We start from the raw sequence: 22,037 nt of genomic DNA, 5'->3' as shown, positions 1-22,037 counted from the left end.
ACAGTCTGGAAAACAATTTGGTAGTACTACATAATAAAGCAAACAGTAAGACCCTAAATCTGTTAGAACAACTCGAGATATACCTCCACAAAATCAAAAAACCACAAGCTATGTCAAATGAACAAATAGATTCACAAGCCATAGCTATTTCATTATTTTTAAAGACCTATTCTAAAGTTATTCCTTGTGTATGTCAATTGTTTAATAATTATATCTTTAGCACTACGAATAAATTCACTTTGATCGCATCATGTATAAAAACATCTGTGAAATGTTTACAAACATGTATACAAATGTGCCTCTTGAGTGAAGTGATGTGTACGAAAAGGATGGAGAAAAGAGTGTATGATGGTGTTAAATGTTAAAAACGCTTTTCTTGGATTGTGTGGTAAGCTCACACTATTAATCTTTTCCCCTATTTCTAACATGTTTTCTGCAATTGACTTACGAAATTCATAACCTAGCATCACACCTTTTCATGACAGGAGTATGCATTTCACCTCATTCAACAGAAAAAAATGAAGCAAATTACATCTGATGATGGATCCACAGGGTCCAAAATGGATTGTGTACTTAATAAAACATGAAACATTGTGACTGAAGGCATTTCTTAATTCATGCTTCCAGTGTATTGAATACAGCTATGTTTGAAGCTGCAAAATATGGATAAAATTAAAAGGGCAAACCTTTTTTCTACTAGTTCCCCCAACCAAAGCCAACCCAGTCCCAACATTGAACTCTGCCTCTCCCAGTTAATACCACCATCCAACCATGATACTCCCTCACTTACCTCCCCCACTGCCCCCTCCAGCCTAACCATCTTACAGGAATTTCTTGCCTTCAACTTGGTCTTGCCATCCTTTAGCAAGTCCTTAACTAAGATCACCAACCTTCCAGCAGAAGAAAAGACAGTCGTACACACAAATCCACGGCATAGCCATGGACACCCACATCTGCCAACCTGTTTATTGGTCATTTAAAGGAAACCTTTCAAGCCTCCCAAAAGCCCAAAAACCTTGATCTGATTCAGGTTCATTGACAATGTTTTCATGATCTGGACTCAGAGCCAAAACACACTATCCTCATTCCTTCACAACCTCAACACCTTTTCTATCCACTTTACCTGGTCCATCTCAACCCAGCGTACCACCTTCCAATATGTTTCTTCCTCCTCTATGATTGCCCCATCCAGAACACTGACCGCATTAAACCCACCAACCACCAACAGTATCTGCATTTCAACAGGTGCCATCCCTTTGAAACCTCAAACTCCCTACCATATAGCTGTGCCACGAGGAGGCAGCACATCTTTGGTTTCAAAAACTCCCCTGCCCAGTATGCTGATGGTTACAAAGGCCTGCACAGACAGACACTATCCTGCAGACCTAATCCACAAAGAGATTTCCTGTGTCACACCCCCCACACACTCCTACTCCATCCATTAGCCCTGACAACCAGCTAGAAAGGGGTGCCCCCTTTGAACCCAATACCACCCTGGATCGTAACAGCAGAATCACATCCTTTGTCAAGGCTTTGGCCATGTATCATCATGGCCTGAAATGAGGGAAATCTTACCCAAGGTCCTCCCCACACCACCTAAAGTGGTGTTTCATCACCACCTAACCTTCACAGCATCCTAGTCCATCCCTATGCCTCTCCCAATTGCAGCCCCTTACCTCAGGGATTATTTTGCTGTGGAAGACCCAGGTCTAAGATGGAAGACCCAGGTCTAAGACCTGGCCAGTCCAATTCCCATTGCAGTTTCTATCCAGTCCTGTCACAGACGTATCGCAGCCAGCCAGAGGCCTTGAAAACATACATGTGACACTCCAGCTCTGCCACAATCATATGCGACTACCAGCCAGCTATCTGCCAGGATGAATGGCCACCACCAAACTGTGACCAAGAGCAAAGTGGACCACTGTTTGGCACAGCGTGCAGCTGACCATAACATGCTCAACTTAATTGGCTATTACGCAACCGCCTGTTCCGAATAGTGCAGATGGGAGTTGTCCTTACAACACATACTCAGCTCCTGAAATTATCCCACCCTCAATGTATAACTTACTGTCCCACATCCTCCACCCAACAGTTTCTGTCCCCTGTAACCTGTCACCTCTCATTTTATGTCCACTCACCCACATTGCACGCTGCCCCCTGCCAAAGCACCCACCAGTCTTTTCCCTTTCTTCTGCAACTCTCCATTTGACCCCCCCCCCCCCCCCCCCAAAATGCTGTGTGCTATGCCTGGCAGGCTTGTCTTGCCACCTGCTGGTTCCTGCGCACTCTGCCAGACAGCACTCTTCTCTCCCCCAGCATCTGATCCATACCCTGCAACCCCTACCCCTTCCTGCCCCACTCCAGCTCACTGCTTTCGTTCAACGCAAATGTTGCATTTTGGCCATAACGACTGGAGATAGTGGTCATGTACATATGTGTGATGTGCGGGCTTGCAGCCAAAAGCTCTGTGTGTAACAATCTTTTCATTGTGCCTGTCTGCAACTCGGTGTGTCATCTTTACAGTGAGTAGCAATATTTTCTTTGTGGTGTTGTTACTTCTTATGACTAGATTACTAAGAAATACTTTAATATACAGTTGTGACAAGTGTAATACAGGGTAATTCTAAATGATGGACCCATTTTCAAAACTTTGTATTTATTCAAGTACAAATCCAAAATGAACAAGCTATATACCAATGAAAAGAGGAAGCTTCAAAGTTTTTTTTTCATAATGTTTGATATTGATTTAATAATTTGTAATTAATTAGTTTTAATAATTATTTAATATTACAAATGTGCAAAATGTTATAAATGTTTCCTGTGGCCACCAGCGGTTGCATGGTAAACATCGACACAACAGCTGAACTCGTCCCACACACGCGAAAGCGTATCTGCTGTTACTGAGTGCACGGCAGCAGTGACCTGGTTCAGAGTTGGTGTTTGAGGTGGGATGTAAACAACTTCCTTCACATAACCCCATACGAAATAGTCACAGTGTGTGAGATCAGACCTCTGTGGCCAGAAGTGCAGGGCCAGGTCCTCAAGTCCCCTGCGACAGAGCCAGCGCTGAGGAAGGGAGTCATTCAAAACGCCTCATACATCACGGTGCCAATGGGGCGGAACTCCATCCTGTTGGAAAATGAAGTCCTGGGAACCTTCCATAAATTGAGGGAACAGCCATTGTTCCAACATGTCAAGGTACGTGATTCCTGTTACAGTTCTTTCGGCAAAGAAAAATGGTCCATAAACCTTTGTATGGGATATGGCACATAAAATGTTGATCTCGGTGAGTCTCTTTCGTGTTGCAGTGGTGAATGCGGATTTTCCAAATCCCATATGTGAACACTGTGTCTGTTGACTTTTCCACTAAGATGGAATGTCGCGTCATTGCTAAAAATTACATGCTTTAGAAATGTGTCATCCTGCATCTTTGCAAGCACATAACCATACGAGACACTTCTCTTTGTCATAGTGGTTAAAAGCCTGCAGAGGTTGTAATCGGTAAGGCTTGTACTGCAAATGCTGTTTCAGTACTTTCCATACAGTTGGTTGGGATTTTCCATGTTCTCAACTGGCTCTGTTGGCAGGCTTACTGAGACTGCGCACAAAACTTTGTTGAATCCATCAGACATCATCCTCTGACTTATGCACACGCGGTTGGCCTGTGATTTTTCCTTTGTACAATGCTTTTTCGAGTTGGTGGTTGAATACTGAATTTGGTACGAAATGCCTGCTGCATTGCAATTTGCGACTCACTTTTCGTGAACTGAAGAACACAGAAAACCTTGTGCTCCACAATCGCCATCTCATTCACAACTGACAGTGAAATGGAATGACGGCCCTATTGCTACACAAACTCTAACGGCCGCTTCTGAAACCATCACTGCCCGCCCACCACCACCCACCAAAATCTTTGGAAATTCCTCTTTTCATTGGTATAGAGTGTGTTCATTTTGGATTTGTACTTGAATACGTACAAATTTTTGAAAATGGATCCATCATTTAGGATAACCCTGTAGTATTACACTCTTATAAGTAGCACTTCAATGAAAACTGAGGATTTGTTGTGTCAGTGTGTTAATATAATGTGAAACAAATTTGTATAGAAATCTAATACTGATAATAAATCTGATGTCATATACTTTTATTGAAGTTTCTGAGAGATAGTAAACCAAATCTTGTAAATTGTTAAAATTTATCCTTCCGAGTGAAAAATGTAATGATAGAGGTATATAGCATAATAGTCCATTTAAACATTTACTGGACATACCTAAACTTTAAAATGAATAAATCTTGTATTTAATAAATTTCTGTGGTTTATATTTTCAATCTCTTCTCTCAGAACTGACTGTAAGATACTTGGTGCATCCTAATTATGAACTGCCCCTGTATCCCTTGTATACTTCATGGCTATACCTCATTCTCTGTTCATATTCTGGTAGTTTATGTTACCTGTCATGATTCACCCTCCTCACTTGTGTGAAACAATTGGCCACACAATGCAACAGTGCAAATTTTAAATTCCGTTAATATAAGTTTCGAAAATAGGTTCTGTTCCTTGCTTATAACTTTTCTTTGATCCCCCCCCCCCCTCTCTCTCTCTCTCTCTCTCTCTCTCTCTCTCTCTCTCCCCCCCCCCCCCCCTCTCCCTCTCCCGTGTTATTATCACTGGATAAAGGACATTTAAGTAACTGAAGGATCTGATGTTGGATTATTGTACTGTGTTCCAGTCGTAGAATTGAAATTACCTTCTACTTAGTATTATTTTCGTTTATGTCCCTTATTACTGCATTACTCAGTACATACTTTTAAAGAGTGTGTATCTCTTCCCACAACTGCACTATCATTTGAATGTTCACATATCTGACTTGATTTCATTATTATAATGCTACATCTTTCCTGTATCATATGTCTAATGCCAAGTTAAACAGAACTTCAGAGAGAGGCCATTCACTCCTGCTGTAAAGTTGGAGCTCATGATAATTATGTTACTGAGATTTTCTTTTGCATTTTTATCCTTCATTGTCACATCACATAGTATTAAACTGACATACGTGTCCATCTATTTTAGTGTCATATTCAATACCTGCCAGTGAACATGATGAAACAAATCTCTGAGATCAACAAATATGAAGTGGGCAGCTGTCATAGTCCTAAAATTTGTTCATCATTTTCCTAATGCCAGCAAAATGACAGTAGTGCCTCCATTTGTACAAAAATCACACCCATGTGCTCTCTTTCAAATTCTGAAGCTGACAGGGGTAAAATACAGGGAGCAAAAGGCTATTTACAGTTTGTACAGAAACCAGATGGCAGTTATAATAGTCGAGGGGCATGAAGGGGAAGCAGTGATTGGGAAGAGAGTAAGACAAGGTTTTAGCCTATCCCTAATGTTATTCCATTTATATATTGAGCAAGCAGTAAAAGAAACAAAAGAAAAATTTGGAGTAGGAATTAAAATCCATGCAGAAGAAATAAAATCTTTGAGATTTGCCGATGACATTGCAATTCTATCAGAGAGAGCAAAGGTCCTGGAAGAGCAGTTGAATGGAGTGGATAGTGTCTTGAGAGGAGGATATAAGATGAACATCAACAAAAGCAAAACGAGGATAATGGAATGTAGTCGAATTAAATCATGTCAACCTTCGACAGAGTCTGGAATGTGGCCTACCTGCAAAACTTTATTGTGCCCTCTATGTCTCATTGTAGGTAGTACGTTGAATTACTGTAAAACTGGTATTACAGGAGATCTTCTAATAATGTTACCATACGACTTTTAATTAGTGTGATTTTTCCCATTTCTTTTGTCACTGGAAGCAGTATGCTGAACAATTCCAATTTTCACATGAATTAGTTGTTTACAGGTTTCCTACAAAACAGTTGGACTGTGACAAGACAACCCCAGTGCACTTTTACATATGAAATGTCACAGATGAATATAAAAGTTGGCTTCAAATTGCACAATTAGTGGACTCAGTCTGATAATAATGCACAGAAATAAACTTGGTTGACACTGGACAGGTAATGCAGTATAAGCAGGTGGTAGCTTTGAAGTAATGAGTATGAACTCATTTTGGTTTTGGAAGTTGCTTAATGGTTTAAAAAGAAACTAGGTTAGATTTTGATAATTTAAATAAGCTGCATGTAAATGCAGTAATTTGGTTTATAAAATATGTAGTAGTTTATGAAAATGCAATAGATAATGGAACCACTTTGGAAAGAATCAAACAATGGAAAATCCAGGATGGAATGCAACAGCATTATGAAAAGGAAAGTTGATACTCAACATATAGCGGAGATACTGAGTCGCATTTCATTTATTCATTATTAGACCTACTCCTGCATTACCCCTTTTTCATTTTGTGTTTATAACCCTGTATTCACCTGACCAGAAGTCTCTTTCTGCTTGCCACTGAACTTCACTAATTCCCACTATGTCTAACAGTGACCTATCCATGTCCTTTTTTAAATTTTCTAACCTACCTGCCCAATTAAATGATCTGAAATTCCCCACTCTGATTCGTAGAAGGCCAGTGTTCTTTCTCCTGATAACAATGTCCTCCTGAGTAGTCCTTGTTTGGAGATTTGAATGGGGAACTATTTTACCTCCAGAATACTTTAGCCAAGAGGACGCCATAATTATTTAACCATACAGTAAAGCTGCATGCCTTCGGGAGAAATTACGGCTGGTGTTTCCCCTTGCTTTCAGCCATCCACAGTACCAGCACGGCAAGTCCATTTTGGTTAATGTTACAATGCCAGATCAGTCAATCATCCAGAATGGCTATCTGTATCGCTGAGGCATGTAAGCCTCCCCAGCAACGGCAAGGTCCATGGTTCATGGACTTTTCCCATTAAGAGTATGGTACTTACACTAGAATGCATACAAATACAAATGTTTCTCTTCCCAATCAGGTGTACTTAAGTCAGTGGACATGTGTTCTTTTAAAAATAAACGAAATTATTTTTCTATGTAGGAACAATAGAGTTGCTACTTAATAGGAGCAATGTTCACCATGTTCACAATCAGTTGTCGACCACTTCAGAATGTCCTTGTTAAATTCATCATGCTAATGAGGGATTATTACATAACCTTGCTGATGTCTTGCAGTTTGTTTGACATATAGATATTTTCTGTGTGTAAGCTTTCGAAGTTGGCAACAGTATCTTACCCTTATCCCCTTCAGAGATTTTTAGCAGTCTCATGGTGTTCCTTAGAAGCCCACAGATGCATGTTTATGACACTATGACCCCTGTGCTTTTGAGCTGTTCTCAAAGTGTGAGTGAAAATTAGGTGACTGTTTTGTCCTTTAGGAATCTTCCCAATTCTATTCAGCACCTCCTCATTAGTTATGTGATCTATCCATCTAATCTTCAGCATTCTTCTGCAGCACCATGTTCTGAAAGCTTCTATTCTCTTCTTGTCCAAACTATTTATCATCCATGATTCACTTCCATACAAGGCTACACTCCATACAAATATTTTCAGAGAAGACTTCCTGGCACTTAAATCTAGACTCAATGTTAACAAATTACTCTTCTTTAGAAACACTTTCCTTGCCTTAGCCAGTTTACATTTTATATCCTCTCTACTTTGACCATCATCAGTTATTTCGCTCCCCAAATACCAAAGCTCATCTATTACTTTAAGTGTCTCATTTCCTAATCTAATTCCCTCAGCATCATGTGATTTAATTCGACTAAATTCCATTACAAAATTGTTAAGGCTTTCGTGGCCACTTGTTGACAAACTGCCTATTGGCTTCTGTCTCGGGTTCTTCGGCCGACGGTCATCTAATGATTTTTCTGACGTTTCGCCAGCACGAGTGGCTGGCATTGTCAAAGCTTCACCCTCCATTGCTACCTAGCAAGAGGAGAACCGCACCGGAAATGACCGCAGAGAAGCCCTCGGACGTTGGCGCGCCAGGTACATATAGTCTGCGGCCGCGAGCTCGGCTCCAGTTCACCACCGGCAGTGGAGGGTGAAGCTTTGACAATGCCAGCCACTCGTGCTGGCGAAACGTCAGAAAAATCATTAGATGAACGTCGGCCGAAGAACCCGAGACAGAAGCCAATAGGCAGTTTGTAAATTCCATTACCCTCATTTTGATTTTGTTGATATTCATCTTATATCTGCCTTTCAAGACACTGTCCATTCTGTTCAACTGTTCTTCCAAGTCCTTTGCTGTCTCTGACACAATTACAATGTCATCAGCAAACCACAAAATTTTTATTTCTTCTCCAAAGATTTTAGAAACACTTTTCCCAAAAGACTCTGTGGGAAATGCATCTTTCTTATAATATTTCATCCAACATCATTTATAATCTTAGGTGTCTTCAGTTTTCATCAGTGTTACAATGAATCAGAGTTATTTGATTCTGCACTCTTTCTTGCATATTTTTCTGGTGGGTAGACTTGGTCAATTTTTTTCCAAAGATCATTTTATAACATTGAAATCTCAACCACAGGAAAGGAAAATGTGTCCCCTAATCAGAAAACTCTGCCAACAACTGTTTCAGCAGAAAAGAAACATATGACAGTGTGGTTAAGGTTAAGGTTTCTTCCCGAACTCCCATCTAAATAACAAAATGTAAAGACATCTTATTCTGTTCAGAAAGTAATTATTTGTATACTGTTGCATGAAGGTACATTCTCCATTTGAGGCGTTCTTCATGATTACAAATATTGGTCTTTCCCATATTGAGATTACGTATTTCAAAAACGTTCACCCATGGGTGCAGGTAATAAAATGTTTCTTAAACCGGAATAGGGCGAGTTTTGCATGTAATCCACAACAATCCTGCACACATCATCATTAGTAGAAGAAGTTCCAAAATGCTTCTGGAGCACCATTTTCTGTCGCAAGTTGAAATCGAGAAACGGCACTTTCCACAACAGATCAATGTGTCATAGGGGGCACCTTGAGAATGTGTTACGCAATGCATGCCTTCAGTGCAAAGCACTGAATGCAGCGTCTTTCAGATAACCCCACGCCAGAAGTCAGATGACTTAAGATTAGGTGATTTGGGCGGACAGGCTGTAGAGAAATGATGGCTGACAATTCTAGCATTTCCAAAATGCTTCTGCAGCAGCTGTTTCACTGGCTGTGCAATGTGCAGAGTAGTGCCATCTACCATAAAAATGATCATATTCACACATCCATGCTGTTGTAGTGGTGGAATGACATTGGTGTACAGAGAACTCTCATACCATTTACTGGTGACAGTACAGATATCAGGACCTGCAGGACTCATCTCCTCAAAAAGATATATGGCCCTACGGCAAACAGTGCCATCACACTGCACAGTTACCTTTTCGAATGAAGTGGTATTGGTTGATGTCTGAGCTGAACTTCTAGCCTGTATTCTGCAGTTGTGTCTATTGACATATTCTTGGAGATGGAAAAAATGGGCATCGTGTGACAACGGAATGTTCCAAGTCCGTCTGTCGTCCACTTCCATGCGAGCAAGAAATTCTAGAGCAAACATTTGTCTTACTGGAAGGACAGTGTGAAGCAATTCCTGAACATGGGAAATTTTGTTTGGATAGCAATGTAGAATGTTTTGTAGAATTTTTTAATACACCATGCTCACAGGCATGTCCAAAGTTTGGGCAATTCCCCATTTACTGCGTGCTAGCGCACTACTCGTCAATCCCTACTGCAGTACTGTGGCCACATCTTCTAATGACTTCGGCTCAGTTGTTCCTTCCTTGTGCCCCACTGTACTTAAAAAGAACCTGTCTTTTCAAATTTAGCTATCATTTTCTCCAGACATGTGGCAGACATCAGAGCAGTGCCTTTTTGCTTATCTTTGATTGTCTGGAACTTGTGCTGGAATACTGGCATACAGTCACCATTTTTGTTTTTACTGGTAGCTTGTAATCCTCCATTGAGTCATTCACAAGCCAACTATCTCAGATGCAAACAGAACAACAGCCATGTACCCCATGTCTTTTATTTCGCACATTCTTCTGATTGCAGTGCCATTTTCATTATTATTATTTTGTTTCCATAACATTTTTCCCTTCTCTGGATAATATTCTGTTCCGATTTGAGATCATTTTGAGCATGAATCTGGAACTTTAATTATAACCAACCTGTATTATATATATTACTCAAAAGTTACCTCACTTTGTACAGATGTTTTACTTCAACAGAAAATATTTACGTGCACATGTTTACATTTTGTTATGCAACTCATGTTTCTGGTTTGTGATTAAATCGTTTTCACACAAACTTGTTGTCTGTAGAAGACCATTCACAAAATAAACTATTCCAAAGAAATCGTCCCTAATTGTCACTGCTTCATGCAGTACTCACTTCATTATCTCATTATTACTTCATTCCTTATTTACTTGTATTTTGTCCCTTCCTTTTAGGTCCTCATATTCTGTTGACTCATTACTTCATTTCATCACTTTATTACCACATTATCATTATCTCATTACTTTTTATGTCTTTATTACAATGTTATCAAACATTGAATCCCTGATTTGTTTCTTAAAAAAAACAACAACAACAACTCTATGATGACACTCCACAGCAACAAACCCTTATCATTATTTAACAAAACTTCTTTTCGTTATAAACAGACAGAATTCTTATCTACTGCATTTCATGCTTCAGATGAGGATAGTATTTTATTTTAAACCACCTACTTTCCTCTGTTCCAACCTGAAGGGCTACATCATGACAAACATTTCCTTCCCATAAACATTACTGTGGGCAACATAACTTAAGTTTCCTTAGCTCTCTTTACTTTGGTCCGAAGAACAATACAGTTACACATTTTTATGGTACTGACTCAGTCCTATAACAAATTGATACTAGTTTTGCTGTAAGCAGTAGAAATAAATAAATGTTACTGCTTTAAGTAGCATTAAATTTAGTTTTGCTGCTGCTTTATTACTATCTTGTGTATTCTTAATTTCATTGATGAATCTGAAAAATGTTTTACCATTACTCACACAAATTTTTCAAAGTTGCTAACTACAGATATAGATATTTTCTTCATTCAACTTTTAACTGATGCCATATTTTTGCTTCCATGATCTTACCAATTAATATCCATTAACATGTAACAATTCAGTTATTGAAGTAACACAGATTCAAATTACCCATAAATTGAAGAGAGTAGAAGAAAATTACTTTTTTCTTACAATCTGTAGAAAGGATAACAGAAGAGAGTGATACAGTAAAGCAAGAATGACATTACCCAGCTGGTGAAGGCATTACTGGCCACATAGTGTGCTCACTGAAGTTCAGTGAAACGCCTATCTGTTCATACATTCACAATTACTCTGACCACCTGCTCCTCCATCTACTTTTGCAACATTGGATAACTTTCCACATTTACTTATCAAAACAGTTCCTAGTGCAATGCCACAAATAACATAGACTTATTGAAAATTACTCCCTGCATCTTGTTCATTTCCATGTCAGCTTTGAAAATTTTATCTACATTTAATACTGCACATTTAACAACATTTTTGTTTACTTTAGTAGCATTTACCTTTGCAAACTTTGTTTTCTTTACCAACATATCATTCGTCACACATTGTTTACGTTCACCTTTACTAATTTCATTTAATTTATGTTACTGCTGATTACACAGGCTTTGCTCTGATTTCCAACAATATCATTAACTTTTTCAGTAATTTAATTCCCTTCTTGCACATATCTGATCATACTAACATTAAAGTTATTTAATCGGATAGAAAAAAAAAAAATCTACTCAACAAGCGGCGGCAAAATACACACACAGAAAAGACTATTGCGATTGGCAAGCTTTTGGAGCCAATGGCTCCTCCTCCAGGCAGAAGAGTTGAAGGGGACGGAAGAAGGGTGAAGGAAAAGGACTGGAGAGGTATAAGAAAAGGGGTAGATTTTGGGAAAGTCACCCAGAACCACGGGTCAGGGGAGACTTACTGTATGAGAGGAGCAGGAAAGTCTGATTGTTGGGGACTGCATCGGACAAGATTAGAAAACCTGATAGCTTAAAGGTAGCAGACAGGGTAATATGCAAGACAGAGATTACAACTAAAACCATGCACGAATTAATAAGAGTGAGAAGCTAGGTGCATTGTATGTAACAGAGGTAGGAGCGGGCGGTGAAAAATAGGTGGGAAAGACAATGAAAGATGTAGACAACTAAAATGGAGTCAAGCACAGAGTAGTTAAAGTGAAGAAAAGCTGAGACGGAAGAAATTAACGCAAATTAAGGCCAGGTGAGTGGCAAGAACCAAGGACATGTGCTAGTTCTTAACTGCGGAGTCCTGAGAAAGTGGTGTCTGGGGGAAGAATCCAGATGGCGCGTGTGGTGAAACGGGCACCGAGGTCGTGAACGTAAAAGTGTAAGTACTGTTGTTCATTGGTAAGTTTACTGTGTACAGAAGTGTACAGCTGGCCTTTGGTGAGGATGAGATAGACCTCAAGGAAAGACCAGCTTCTTCTGTCCACATTAAACCTACCAACAAACAACACTACTTACATGTTGCCAGTATATACCCTGTGCCTATGCCCATTCATCCTAATTAATAATTTGGTGTAGTCATGCCAATATAGAAGGGTGAATAGTGTTTACATAATAGCTGGTCAATGACGTGTCGTTTTGCAGGTGGCTCTCCCTTTGATAATATGTTTTGTCAGTTACAGGGCTATTATAGGTGGTGGTAGGAAGGTGCATGGGGCAAGTCTTGCAGCAGGGATGGTCACAGGGGTAGCAGCCAGAGGGTAGGAAGATGGGTGCAGGGGGAGCATAGGTTCTGCCAAGAATATTGCGGAGATTGGGAGGGCGAGGTAAAGCTATTCTAGGTATGGTGGACAAAGTTTCAGACAGAATGGATCTCATTTCAGGGCATTATTTTAGGAAGTCATGGCCCTGTCGAAGTAGCCGATTAACACATTCCAGACCAGGATAATACTGAGTCACCAATGGTGTGCTCCTAACAGTTTTGTGAAGGGATCAGCAGTACCAGGATTGGGTGTGATGGCCCGAGAAAGCTGCTTTTTAACTAGACCAGTGGGGTAATTATGTGCAGTGATGGCTGAGTGAGAATGGTGGTGTATTTCTGTAATGAGTCTGCATCCCAACAAATACATTTGCCTCGGATGCCAAGGCTGTATGGGAGAGAATGTTTGACATCGAAAGGATGGCAACAGTCAAAGTGTAAGTTATGTTGTTTGTTGGTAAGTTTACTGTGTACAGAAGTGTACAGCTGGCCTTCAGTGAGGATGACATCAACTTCAAGGAAAGACGAGCTTCTTCCATCCACATTAAACCTACCAACAAACAACAGTACTTACATTTTGACAGTTGCCATTCATTCCGCGTCAAACATTCCCTCCCATACAGCCTTGGCATCCAAGGCAAGCATATTTGTTCGGATGCAGACTGTTTACAGCAGTACACCACCATTCTCACCTCAGTCCTCACTTACCCCATCAGCCTAGTTAAAAAGCAGATTTCCCAGGCTATTACATCCAGCCCTGATACTGTTGATTCCTCCACAAAACAGCTTTGGAGCACACCAATGGTGACTCAGTATTTTCCTGGTCTGGAATGTGTTAATCAGCTACTTCGACAGGGCCATGACTTTCTAAAATCGTACCCTGAAATGAGATCCAACCTGTCTGAAATTTTGCCGACCACATCTAGAATAGCTTTCCGTCGCCCTCCCAATTTCCACAATATTCTTGTTAGACCCTATGCTCCTTCTACATCCATCTCCCTACACTAAGGCTCCTACACCTGTGACTGTCCCCACTATAAGACTTGCCCTTTGCACCCTCCTACCAGCACCTATAATGACCCTGCAACTGGCAAAACATATACTATCAAAGGGAGAGCCACCAGCAAAACGACACGTCATTTACCAGCTATTATGTAAACACTGTTCAGCCTTCTACATTGGCATGACTACCACCAAATTATCAATTAGGATGAATGGGCATAGGCAGAGGGTACATACTGGCAACTCACAATACCCTGTTGCAGAGCATGCTCTACAATGTGACATTCGTGACCTCGGTGGCTGTTTCACCACACACGCCATCTGGATTCTTCCCCAGACACCATTTCTCAGACCTCTGCAGGTGAGAACTAGCACTACAACATGCCCTTCATTCTTGCTACACACCTGGCCTTAATTTACGTTAATTTCTTCCGTCTCAGCTTTTCTTCACTGTAACTACTCTTGGCTTGACATCATTCTAGCTTTCTACGTCTTTAATTGTCTTTCCCATCTATTTTTCACTGACCCGTCCCACCTCTGTTACGTACAACGCTCTTAGCTTCTCACTCTTATTAACTCGTGCATGATTTTAGTAGTAATCTCTGTCTTGCATATTGCCCTGTCTGCCACCTTTAAGCTCTCAGGTTTTCAAATCTCGCCTGATGCAATCCCCAGCAATCAGTCTTTCCTTCTCATCCCATACAGTAAGTCTCCCCTTCCCAAAATCTACCCCTTTTCCTATACCTCTCCAGTTCTTTTCCTTCATGCTTCTTCCTTCCTCTTCAACCCTTCTGCCTGAAGAAGGAGAGACTGGCTCCGAAAGCTTGCCAATCACAACAGTCTTTCCTGTGTGTGTTCTCTGCCGCCACTTGTTGAGTAGATTTTTTATCTATCCAATAAATAATTTTATCAATAATTGATTGTTTTTGTTGCTATAACATTAAAGCTGCCTGCATTTGCATCAATATTTTGTACAATTTGCAACCAGTCACAATATCATCAACTTTGTCAACAATTTCATGTAAAACTTGCACATATTTTGTTCCAGAATCAACTTTCATCTGCTTGCTGCATAAATTTTCGATTTTGTCTTCTTTGTGTACCGTATCATTACCAAGAGCGTCTACTTTTGAACCCAACGTCTCATCTACACTTTGTTTTCTCTTCTAACCATATTTGATTAGAATCTAAGTTAGAACAAAAGCTATACCCAACTTATTTTTTCTACACACATTTTCAATCATTTCCTTGCTGCTGTTGTTGGTTCAGTCCATGTTTTTATGCATTTCTATTAACATTGACATCATTTATATGAACCTCTTGAGAATTTTCTTATGATTTTCATCACTTATCCAGTCACTTTGAACCAGTCTTCTGTCTTGTCAGTTTTGGATGAGCACTTAATAACACACACTTATATCTTGAATTGTCTTGGCATCAGTTGCTGCTGCTATGAATAATTGTCATCTGCTCATCAGTCTACCCATATTTCCAGTTCAGGCTGATTTATTACATTTGGACTCTCCTCACCCTTTTGGTTCCTCATTAACTTAAGTGCTCCCAAAGATGGCAGTCAGTTTCTGCATTTTTGTTTTTTACACAGTGTCGAAATGTTACAATGCCAAAACAGGAAGGTTCCCTCACCCTAACAAGCACCAGATGAAATGTGATCTTACCTGCAAACCTTTATCTGCCTTCGATGTCTCATTGCCAGTAATTAGTTGAATTGCTAAAACTGGTATTGCGGAAAATCTTTTCACTGTTGTTTGTAGAGCTGTGTAATAAAATTCAGTCTATGTATGTACATAAATAGATGTTTTTCATAGGTAGAAGTCATTTTAAGGGAGAGTGACCTGGAAATCGAGACAAAAAGGGCAAGTGGAGCAGGGGGCCAGCATGTTAACACTACCGACAGTGCTGTGAGAATCACACACCGTCCTACAGGTAAGCAGTGGCTTATTTGAAGGAGAGTTTAGAGCATACTTCTCATCATTCAGTTTTTTTTCTTTTTTTTCCTCGGTTCATGTTAGACAGATAATTAAATGTATTAGGTGTGCTCCCTGAAGTGAAGTGATTATCAATCCACTGGTTGCTTTGAACGCTGCAGGATCTAACATAGTGTGTTGGGATGGAAGTCTGTGTACACTGTACAACAGAAAACTCTAAAAGTACTTGATCAGTAGTAGTTCTTTCAGTTCATGCATGAAACCAAATCTGTGCAATGTCAGTCAACACTGAAGACCTGTTCAGTATGTCAAACAAATTACAACAAGTAATATATTCCACTTTGCAGCTTATGCTGCAGTTTAGTATGTACTGCAAAAAAACTTTTCTTTTTTTTAAGGTATTGTAGTGGAGAGTCAAGTTGATAGGTCTCAACACAAAAACAAAGCTATCGCCATGGAGAGGCTCCGTGCCCGCATCTGGAAGATGCGTACAGAAGAAGAGGAAAGTCGCTTGAGTGCTGAACGTAAATCACAGGTAAAACAAATGGCTTATGGTATTTTGGTTATTCAGATGCTTTAAATGAACATGTAACTACTTGTAGTTGAGGAAACTTTTTAAAGACTTAGGAAACGGCATGGGAGAACATAATGAGTAGTAGTTTGGGATCTGTGGACATGTCTTTCTTTTTCAACTTCTGTGAGAGGGGAATTGGTTGAATAGACAGCCTGAAAAGAAAGTGGAATTGAATTATTGTGTGTGTGTGTGTGTGTGTGTGTAATTGAATTATTGTGTGTGTGTGTGTGTGTGTGTGTGTGTGTTTGGTCGGTTGTGCAAAGTCTTTTAAGAAATAGATTTCGTAATTGGAGGAGAAGAGTCATCAAGTCTATTAAATATACTGTTAATCTAGTGCTATTGATTAAGCACGAAGAAAACTTGCAAAAGATTCTTAAGCAGCTGACAGAAGGAATCCCTGGTGTAGGAGTAAACTTCGAAAAATCAAAAGTAGTTACAATAAGTATGAAACAGCACTGACAATAGCAGTGAAAAACAAGCTCAAGGAAGATGTCGATTACTTCCAATGCTTGTTGTTGTTGTGGTCTTCAGTCCTGAGACTGGTTTGATGCAGCTCTCCATGCTACTCTATCCTGTGCAAACTGCTTCATCTCCCAGTACCTACTGCAGCCTACATCCTTCTGAATCTGCTTAGTGTATTCATCTCTTGGTCTCCTTCTACGATTTTGAGCCTCTACGCTGCCCTCCAATACTAAATTGGTGATCCCTCGATGTCTCACATGATGTCCTACCAACCGATCCCTTCTTCTAGTCAAGTTGTGCCATAAGCTCCTCTTCTCCCCAATTCTATTCAATACCTCCTCATTTGTTATGTGATCTACCCATCTAATCTTCAGCATTCTTCTGTAGCACCACATTACGAAAGCTTCTATTCTCTTCTTGTCTAAACTATTTATCGTCCATGTTTCACTTCCATACATGGATGGCTACACTCCATACAAATACTTTCAGAAACGACTTTCTGACACATAAACCAATACGCGATGATAACAAATTTCTCTTCTTCAGAAACGCTTTCCTTGCCATTGCCAGTCTACATTTTATATCCTCTCTACTTTGGCCATCATCAGTTATTTTGCTCCCCAATTAGCAAAACTCATCTACTACTTTAAGTGTCTCATTTCCTAATCTAATTCCCTCAGCATCACCCGACTCAATTCGATTACATTCCATTATCCTCGTTTTGCTTTTGTTGATGTTTATCTTATATCTCTTTTCAAGGCTCTGTCCATTCCGTTCAACTGCTCTTCCAAGTCCTTTGCTGTCTCTGACAGAATTACAATGTCATTGGCGAACCTCGAAGTTTTTATTTCTTCTCCATGGATTTTAATACCTACTCCAAACTTTTCTTTTGTTTCCTTTATTGCTTGCTCAATATACAGATTGAATAACATTGGGGATAGGCTACAACCCTGTCTCACTCCCTTCCCAACCACTGCTTCCCTTTCATACCCCTCGACTCTCATAACTGCCATCTGGTTTCTGTACAAATTGTAAATAGCCTTTCACTCCTTGTATTTTACCCCTGCCACCTTCAGAATTTGAAAGAGAGTATTCCAATCAACATTGTCAAAAGCTTTCTCTAAGTCTACAAATACTAGAAACGTAGGTTTGCCTTTCCTTAATCTTTCTTCTAAGATAAGTCGTAAGGTCAGTATTGCCTCACGTGTTCCAACATTTCTACGGAATCCAAACTGATCTTCCCCCAGGTCGGCTTCAGTCAGTTTTTCCATTTGTCTGTAAAGAATTCGCGTTAGTATTTTGCAGCTGTGACCTATTAAGCTGATAGTTCAGTAGTTTTCACATCTGTCAACACCTACTTTCTTTGGGATTGGAATTATTATATTCTTCTTGAAGTCTGAGGTTATTTCGCCTGTCTCATACATCTTGCTCACCAGATGGTAGAGTTTTGTCAGGACTGCCTGTCCCAAAGCTGTCAGTAGTTCTAATGGAATGTTGTCTACTCCGGGGCCTTGTTTCAACTCAGGTCTTTCAGTGCTCTGTCAAACTCTTCATGCAGTATCATATCTCCCATTTCATCTTCATCTACATCCTCTTCCATTTCCATAATATTGCCCTCAAGTACATCGCCCTTGTATAGATCCTCTATATACTCCTTCCACTATTCTGCTTTCCCTTCTTTGCTTAGAACTGGGGTTCCATCAAAGCTCTTGATATTCATGCAAGTGGTTCTCCTTTCTCCAAATGTCTCTTTAATTTTCCTAGCCATCCCTGCTTAGCCATTTTGCACTTCCTGTCAATCTCATTTTTGAGACGTTTGTATTCCTTTTTGCCTGCTTCATTTACTGCATTTTTATATTTTCTCCTTTCACCAATTAAATTCAATATTTCTTCTGTTACCCAAGGGTTTCTACTAGCGCTCGTCTTTTTACCTACTTGATCCTCTGCTGCCTTCACTATTTCATCCCTCAAAGCTACCCATTCTTCTTCTACTGTATTTCTTTCCCCCATTCCTGTCAATTGTTTCCTTATGCTCTCCCTGAAACTCTGTACAACCTCTGGTTCTTTCAGTTTATCCAGGTCCCATCTCCTTAAATTCCCACCTTTTTGCAGTTTCTTCAGTTTTAATCTACAGTTCATAACCAATAGATTGTGGTCAGAGTCCACATCTGCCCCTGGAAATGTCTTACAATTTAAAACCTGGTTCCTGAAGCTCTGTCTTACCATATCTGATACTTTTTAGTATCTCCAGGGTTCTTTCATGTATACAATCGTCTCTCATGATTCTTAAACCAAGTGTTAGCTATGATTAAGTTATGCTCTGCGCAAAATTCTACCAGGCAGCTTCCTCTTTCATTTCTTAGCCCCAATCCATATTCACCTACTATGTTTCCTTCTCTCCCTTTTCCTACTCTTGAATTCCAGTCACCCATGACTATTAAATTTTCGTCTCCCTTCACTACCTGAATAATTTCTTTTATCTCATCATACATTTCATCAATTTCTTCGTCATCTGCAGAGCTAGTTGGCATATAAACTTGTACTACTGTAGTAGGTGGGGCTTCATGTCTATCTTGGCCACAATAATGCGTTCACTATGCTGTTTGTAGTAGCTTACCTGTACTCCTATTTTTTTATTCATTATTAAACCTACTCCTGCATTACCCCAGTTTGATTTTGTATTTATAACCCTGTATTCACCCGATCAAAAGTCTTGTTCCTCCTGCCACCGAACTTCACTAATTCCCACTGTATCTAACTTTAACCTATCCATTTCCCTTTTTAAATTTTCCAACCTACCTGCCCAATTAAGGGATCTGACATTCCACACTCTGATCCGTAGAATGCCAGTTTTCTTTCTCCTGATAACAACGTCCTCTTGAGTAGTCCCCGCCCGGAGATCCGAATGGGCGACTATTTTACGTCCGGAATATTTTACCCCAGAGGACGCCATCACCATTTAATCATACAGTAAAGCTGCATGCCCTCGGGAAAAATTACGGCTTTAGTTTCCCCTTGCTTTCAGCAGTTCGCAGTACCAGAACAGCAAGGCCATTTTGGTTAGTGTTACAAGGCCAGATCAGTCAATCATCCAGACTGTTGCCCCTGCAACTACTGAAAAGGCTGCTGCCCCTCTTCAGGAACCACACGTTTGTCTGGCCTCTCAACAGATACCCCTCCATTGTGGTTGCACCTATGGTACGGCTGTCTGTATCGTTGAGGCACGCAAGCCTCCCCACCAACAGCAAGGTCCATGGTTCATGGGGAGGGGGGGGGGGGGGGGGTTCCAATGCTTAGGGTGTATGATGCCTGGAATGCCACAGAAATTTACCACTGCAAACGTGAGGAGACCCTCTCCAAACTTGGACTGTGATGAAAAAGAAAATGAAGAATCTCAAAACATTTGGGATTTACTTAAAGTAGATTGATAAGAAATCAAATGAAAATTTGGAGAGGAATAACTATTAGTTGCTGTAAGTTACAAGAGAATAAAAAATCAGACTGAGTTCATCTCTAGAGGGAAACACCTGCTGCACGTCATTTAGGGCATTGGAAGAGATCAACTCTTCTACATCTACATCTACATCTACATCTACATGGATACTCCGCAAATCACATTTAAGTGCCTGGCAGAGGGTTCATCGAACCACCTTCACAATTCCCTATTATTCCAATCTCGTATAGTGCGCGGAAAGAATGAACACCTATAGCTTTTTGTAAGAGCTCTGATTTCCCTTATTTTATTGTGGTGATCGTTCCTTTCTATGTAGGTCAGTGTCAACAAAATATTTTCGCATTCGGAGTAGAAAGTTGGTGATTGGAATTTAAACTTTCCAGTCTTTGGGTAAGGATCTTTCTTCAAGCAAACAGTTGTATATGATTGTTAAGTATGGAGCTAATGCATCAGCATACTCGGAAAGGAACCTAATTGGTATACAGTCTGGATCAGAAGACTTGCTTTTATTAAGTGATTTGAGTTGCTTCACTACCCCAAGGATATTTACTTCTACGTTACTCATGTTGGCAACTGTTCTCGATTCGAATTCTGGAATATTTACTTCGTCTTCTTTTGTGAAGGCATTTCGGAAGGCTGTGTAACTCTGCTTTGGCAGCACTGTCTTCGATAGTATCTCCATTGTTATTATGCAGAGAAGGCATTGATTGTTTCTTGCCACTAACAAACTTCACATATAACCAGAATCTCTTTGGATTTTCAGCTAGGTTTCGAGACAAAGTTTTGTTGTGGAAAGTGTTACAGGCGTCTCGCATTGAACTCCGCGCTAAATTTCGAACTTCTGTAAACGATCGCCAATCTTGGCGATTTTGCATCTGTTTAAATTTGGCATGTTTGTTTCATTGTTTCTGCAACAGTGTTCTAACCCGTTTTGTGTACCAAGGAGAATCAGCTCCGTCGTTTGTTAATTTATTTGGTATAAATCTCTCAATTGCTGCTGATACTATTTTTTTTGAATTTAAGCCACATCTGGTCTACACTTATATTATTAATTTGGAATGAGTGGATATTGTGTCAGGATGGTATCAAGTGAAATTTTATCTGCTTTTTTGAATAGGTATATTTTTCGCTAATTTTTCAAGGATTTGGGGATTACAATATTCAGTCTCGCTACAGCAACCCTGTGATCACTAATCCCTATATCGGTTTTGATGCTCGTTACTAAGTCAGGATTATTTGTTGCTAAGAGGTCAAGTGTGTTTTCACAACCGTTTAGTATTCGCGTGGGCTCATGAACTAACTGCTCGAAATAATTTTCAGAGAATGCATTTAGCACAGTTTCGGGTGATATTTTATGTGTACCTCCGGAATTAAACATGTATTTTCGCCAACATATCGAGGGTAAATTAAAGTCACCACCAACTATTATCGTATGAGTCAGGCATGTGTTTGAAATCAAACTCAAGTTTTCTTTGAACCTTTCAGCAACTGTATCATCTGAACTGGTAGTTCGGTAAAAGGATCCAATTTTTATTTCATTCCGGTTGCCAACAATGACCTCTGCCCATACTAACTCACAGAAAGTATCTACTTCAATTTTGCAACAAGTTAAACTACTTCTGACAGCAACAAACCGGCCAGCGCCAACCGTGTTTAGCCTATCTTTTCGGAACACCGTTAGGTTCTTCGCAAAAATTTCGGCTGAGCTTATATCCGGCTTTAGCCAGCTTTCAGTGCCTATAACGATTTGAGCATCAGTGCTTTCTATTAGCGCTTGGAGCTCTGGTACTTTCCCAACACAGCTACGACAATTTACAACTATTTTACCAATGGTTCCTGTATCTACGTTCTTCCTGTGTTCAGCCT

At 40.0% G+C, this 22,037-nt stretch overlaps 1 protein-coding gene across 1 annotated transcript in view; it reads left to right on the top strand.

Annotated features, from left to right (window-relative positions):
* LOC126190839 (peptide chain release factor 1-like, mitochondrial) overlaps positions 1 to 22,037 on the top strand; it is a 73,588-nt gene that overhangs the window by 46,304 nt on the left and 5,247 nt on the right. The window contains exons 5-6 of the mRNA XM_049931418.1: positions 15,562 to 15,679; positions 16,080 to 16,216. Coding sequence (XP_049787375.1) covers positions 15,562 to 15,679; positions 16,080 to 16,216 — 255 coding nt within the window. The remainder of the gene's footprint in view (positions 1 to 15,561; positions 15,680 to 16,079; positions 16,217 to 22,037) is intronic.

The sequence above is a fragment of the Schistocerca cancellata genome, chromosome 6 (genome assembly GCF_023864275.1).
Source record: "Schistocerca cancellata isolate TAMUIC-IGC-003103 chromosome 6, iqSchCanc2.1, whole genome shotgun sequence".
NCBI classification, from domain to species: domain Eukaryota; kingdom Metazoa; phylum Arthropoda; class Insecta; order Orthoptera; family Acrididae; genus Schistocerca; species Schistocerca cancellata.
The sequence above is the reverse complement of the archived record's forward strand: the minus strand, read 5'-3'. Positions and strand labels throughout refer to the sequence as shown.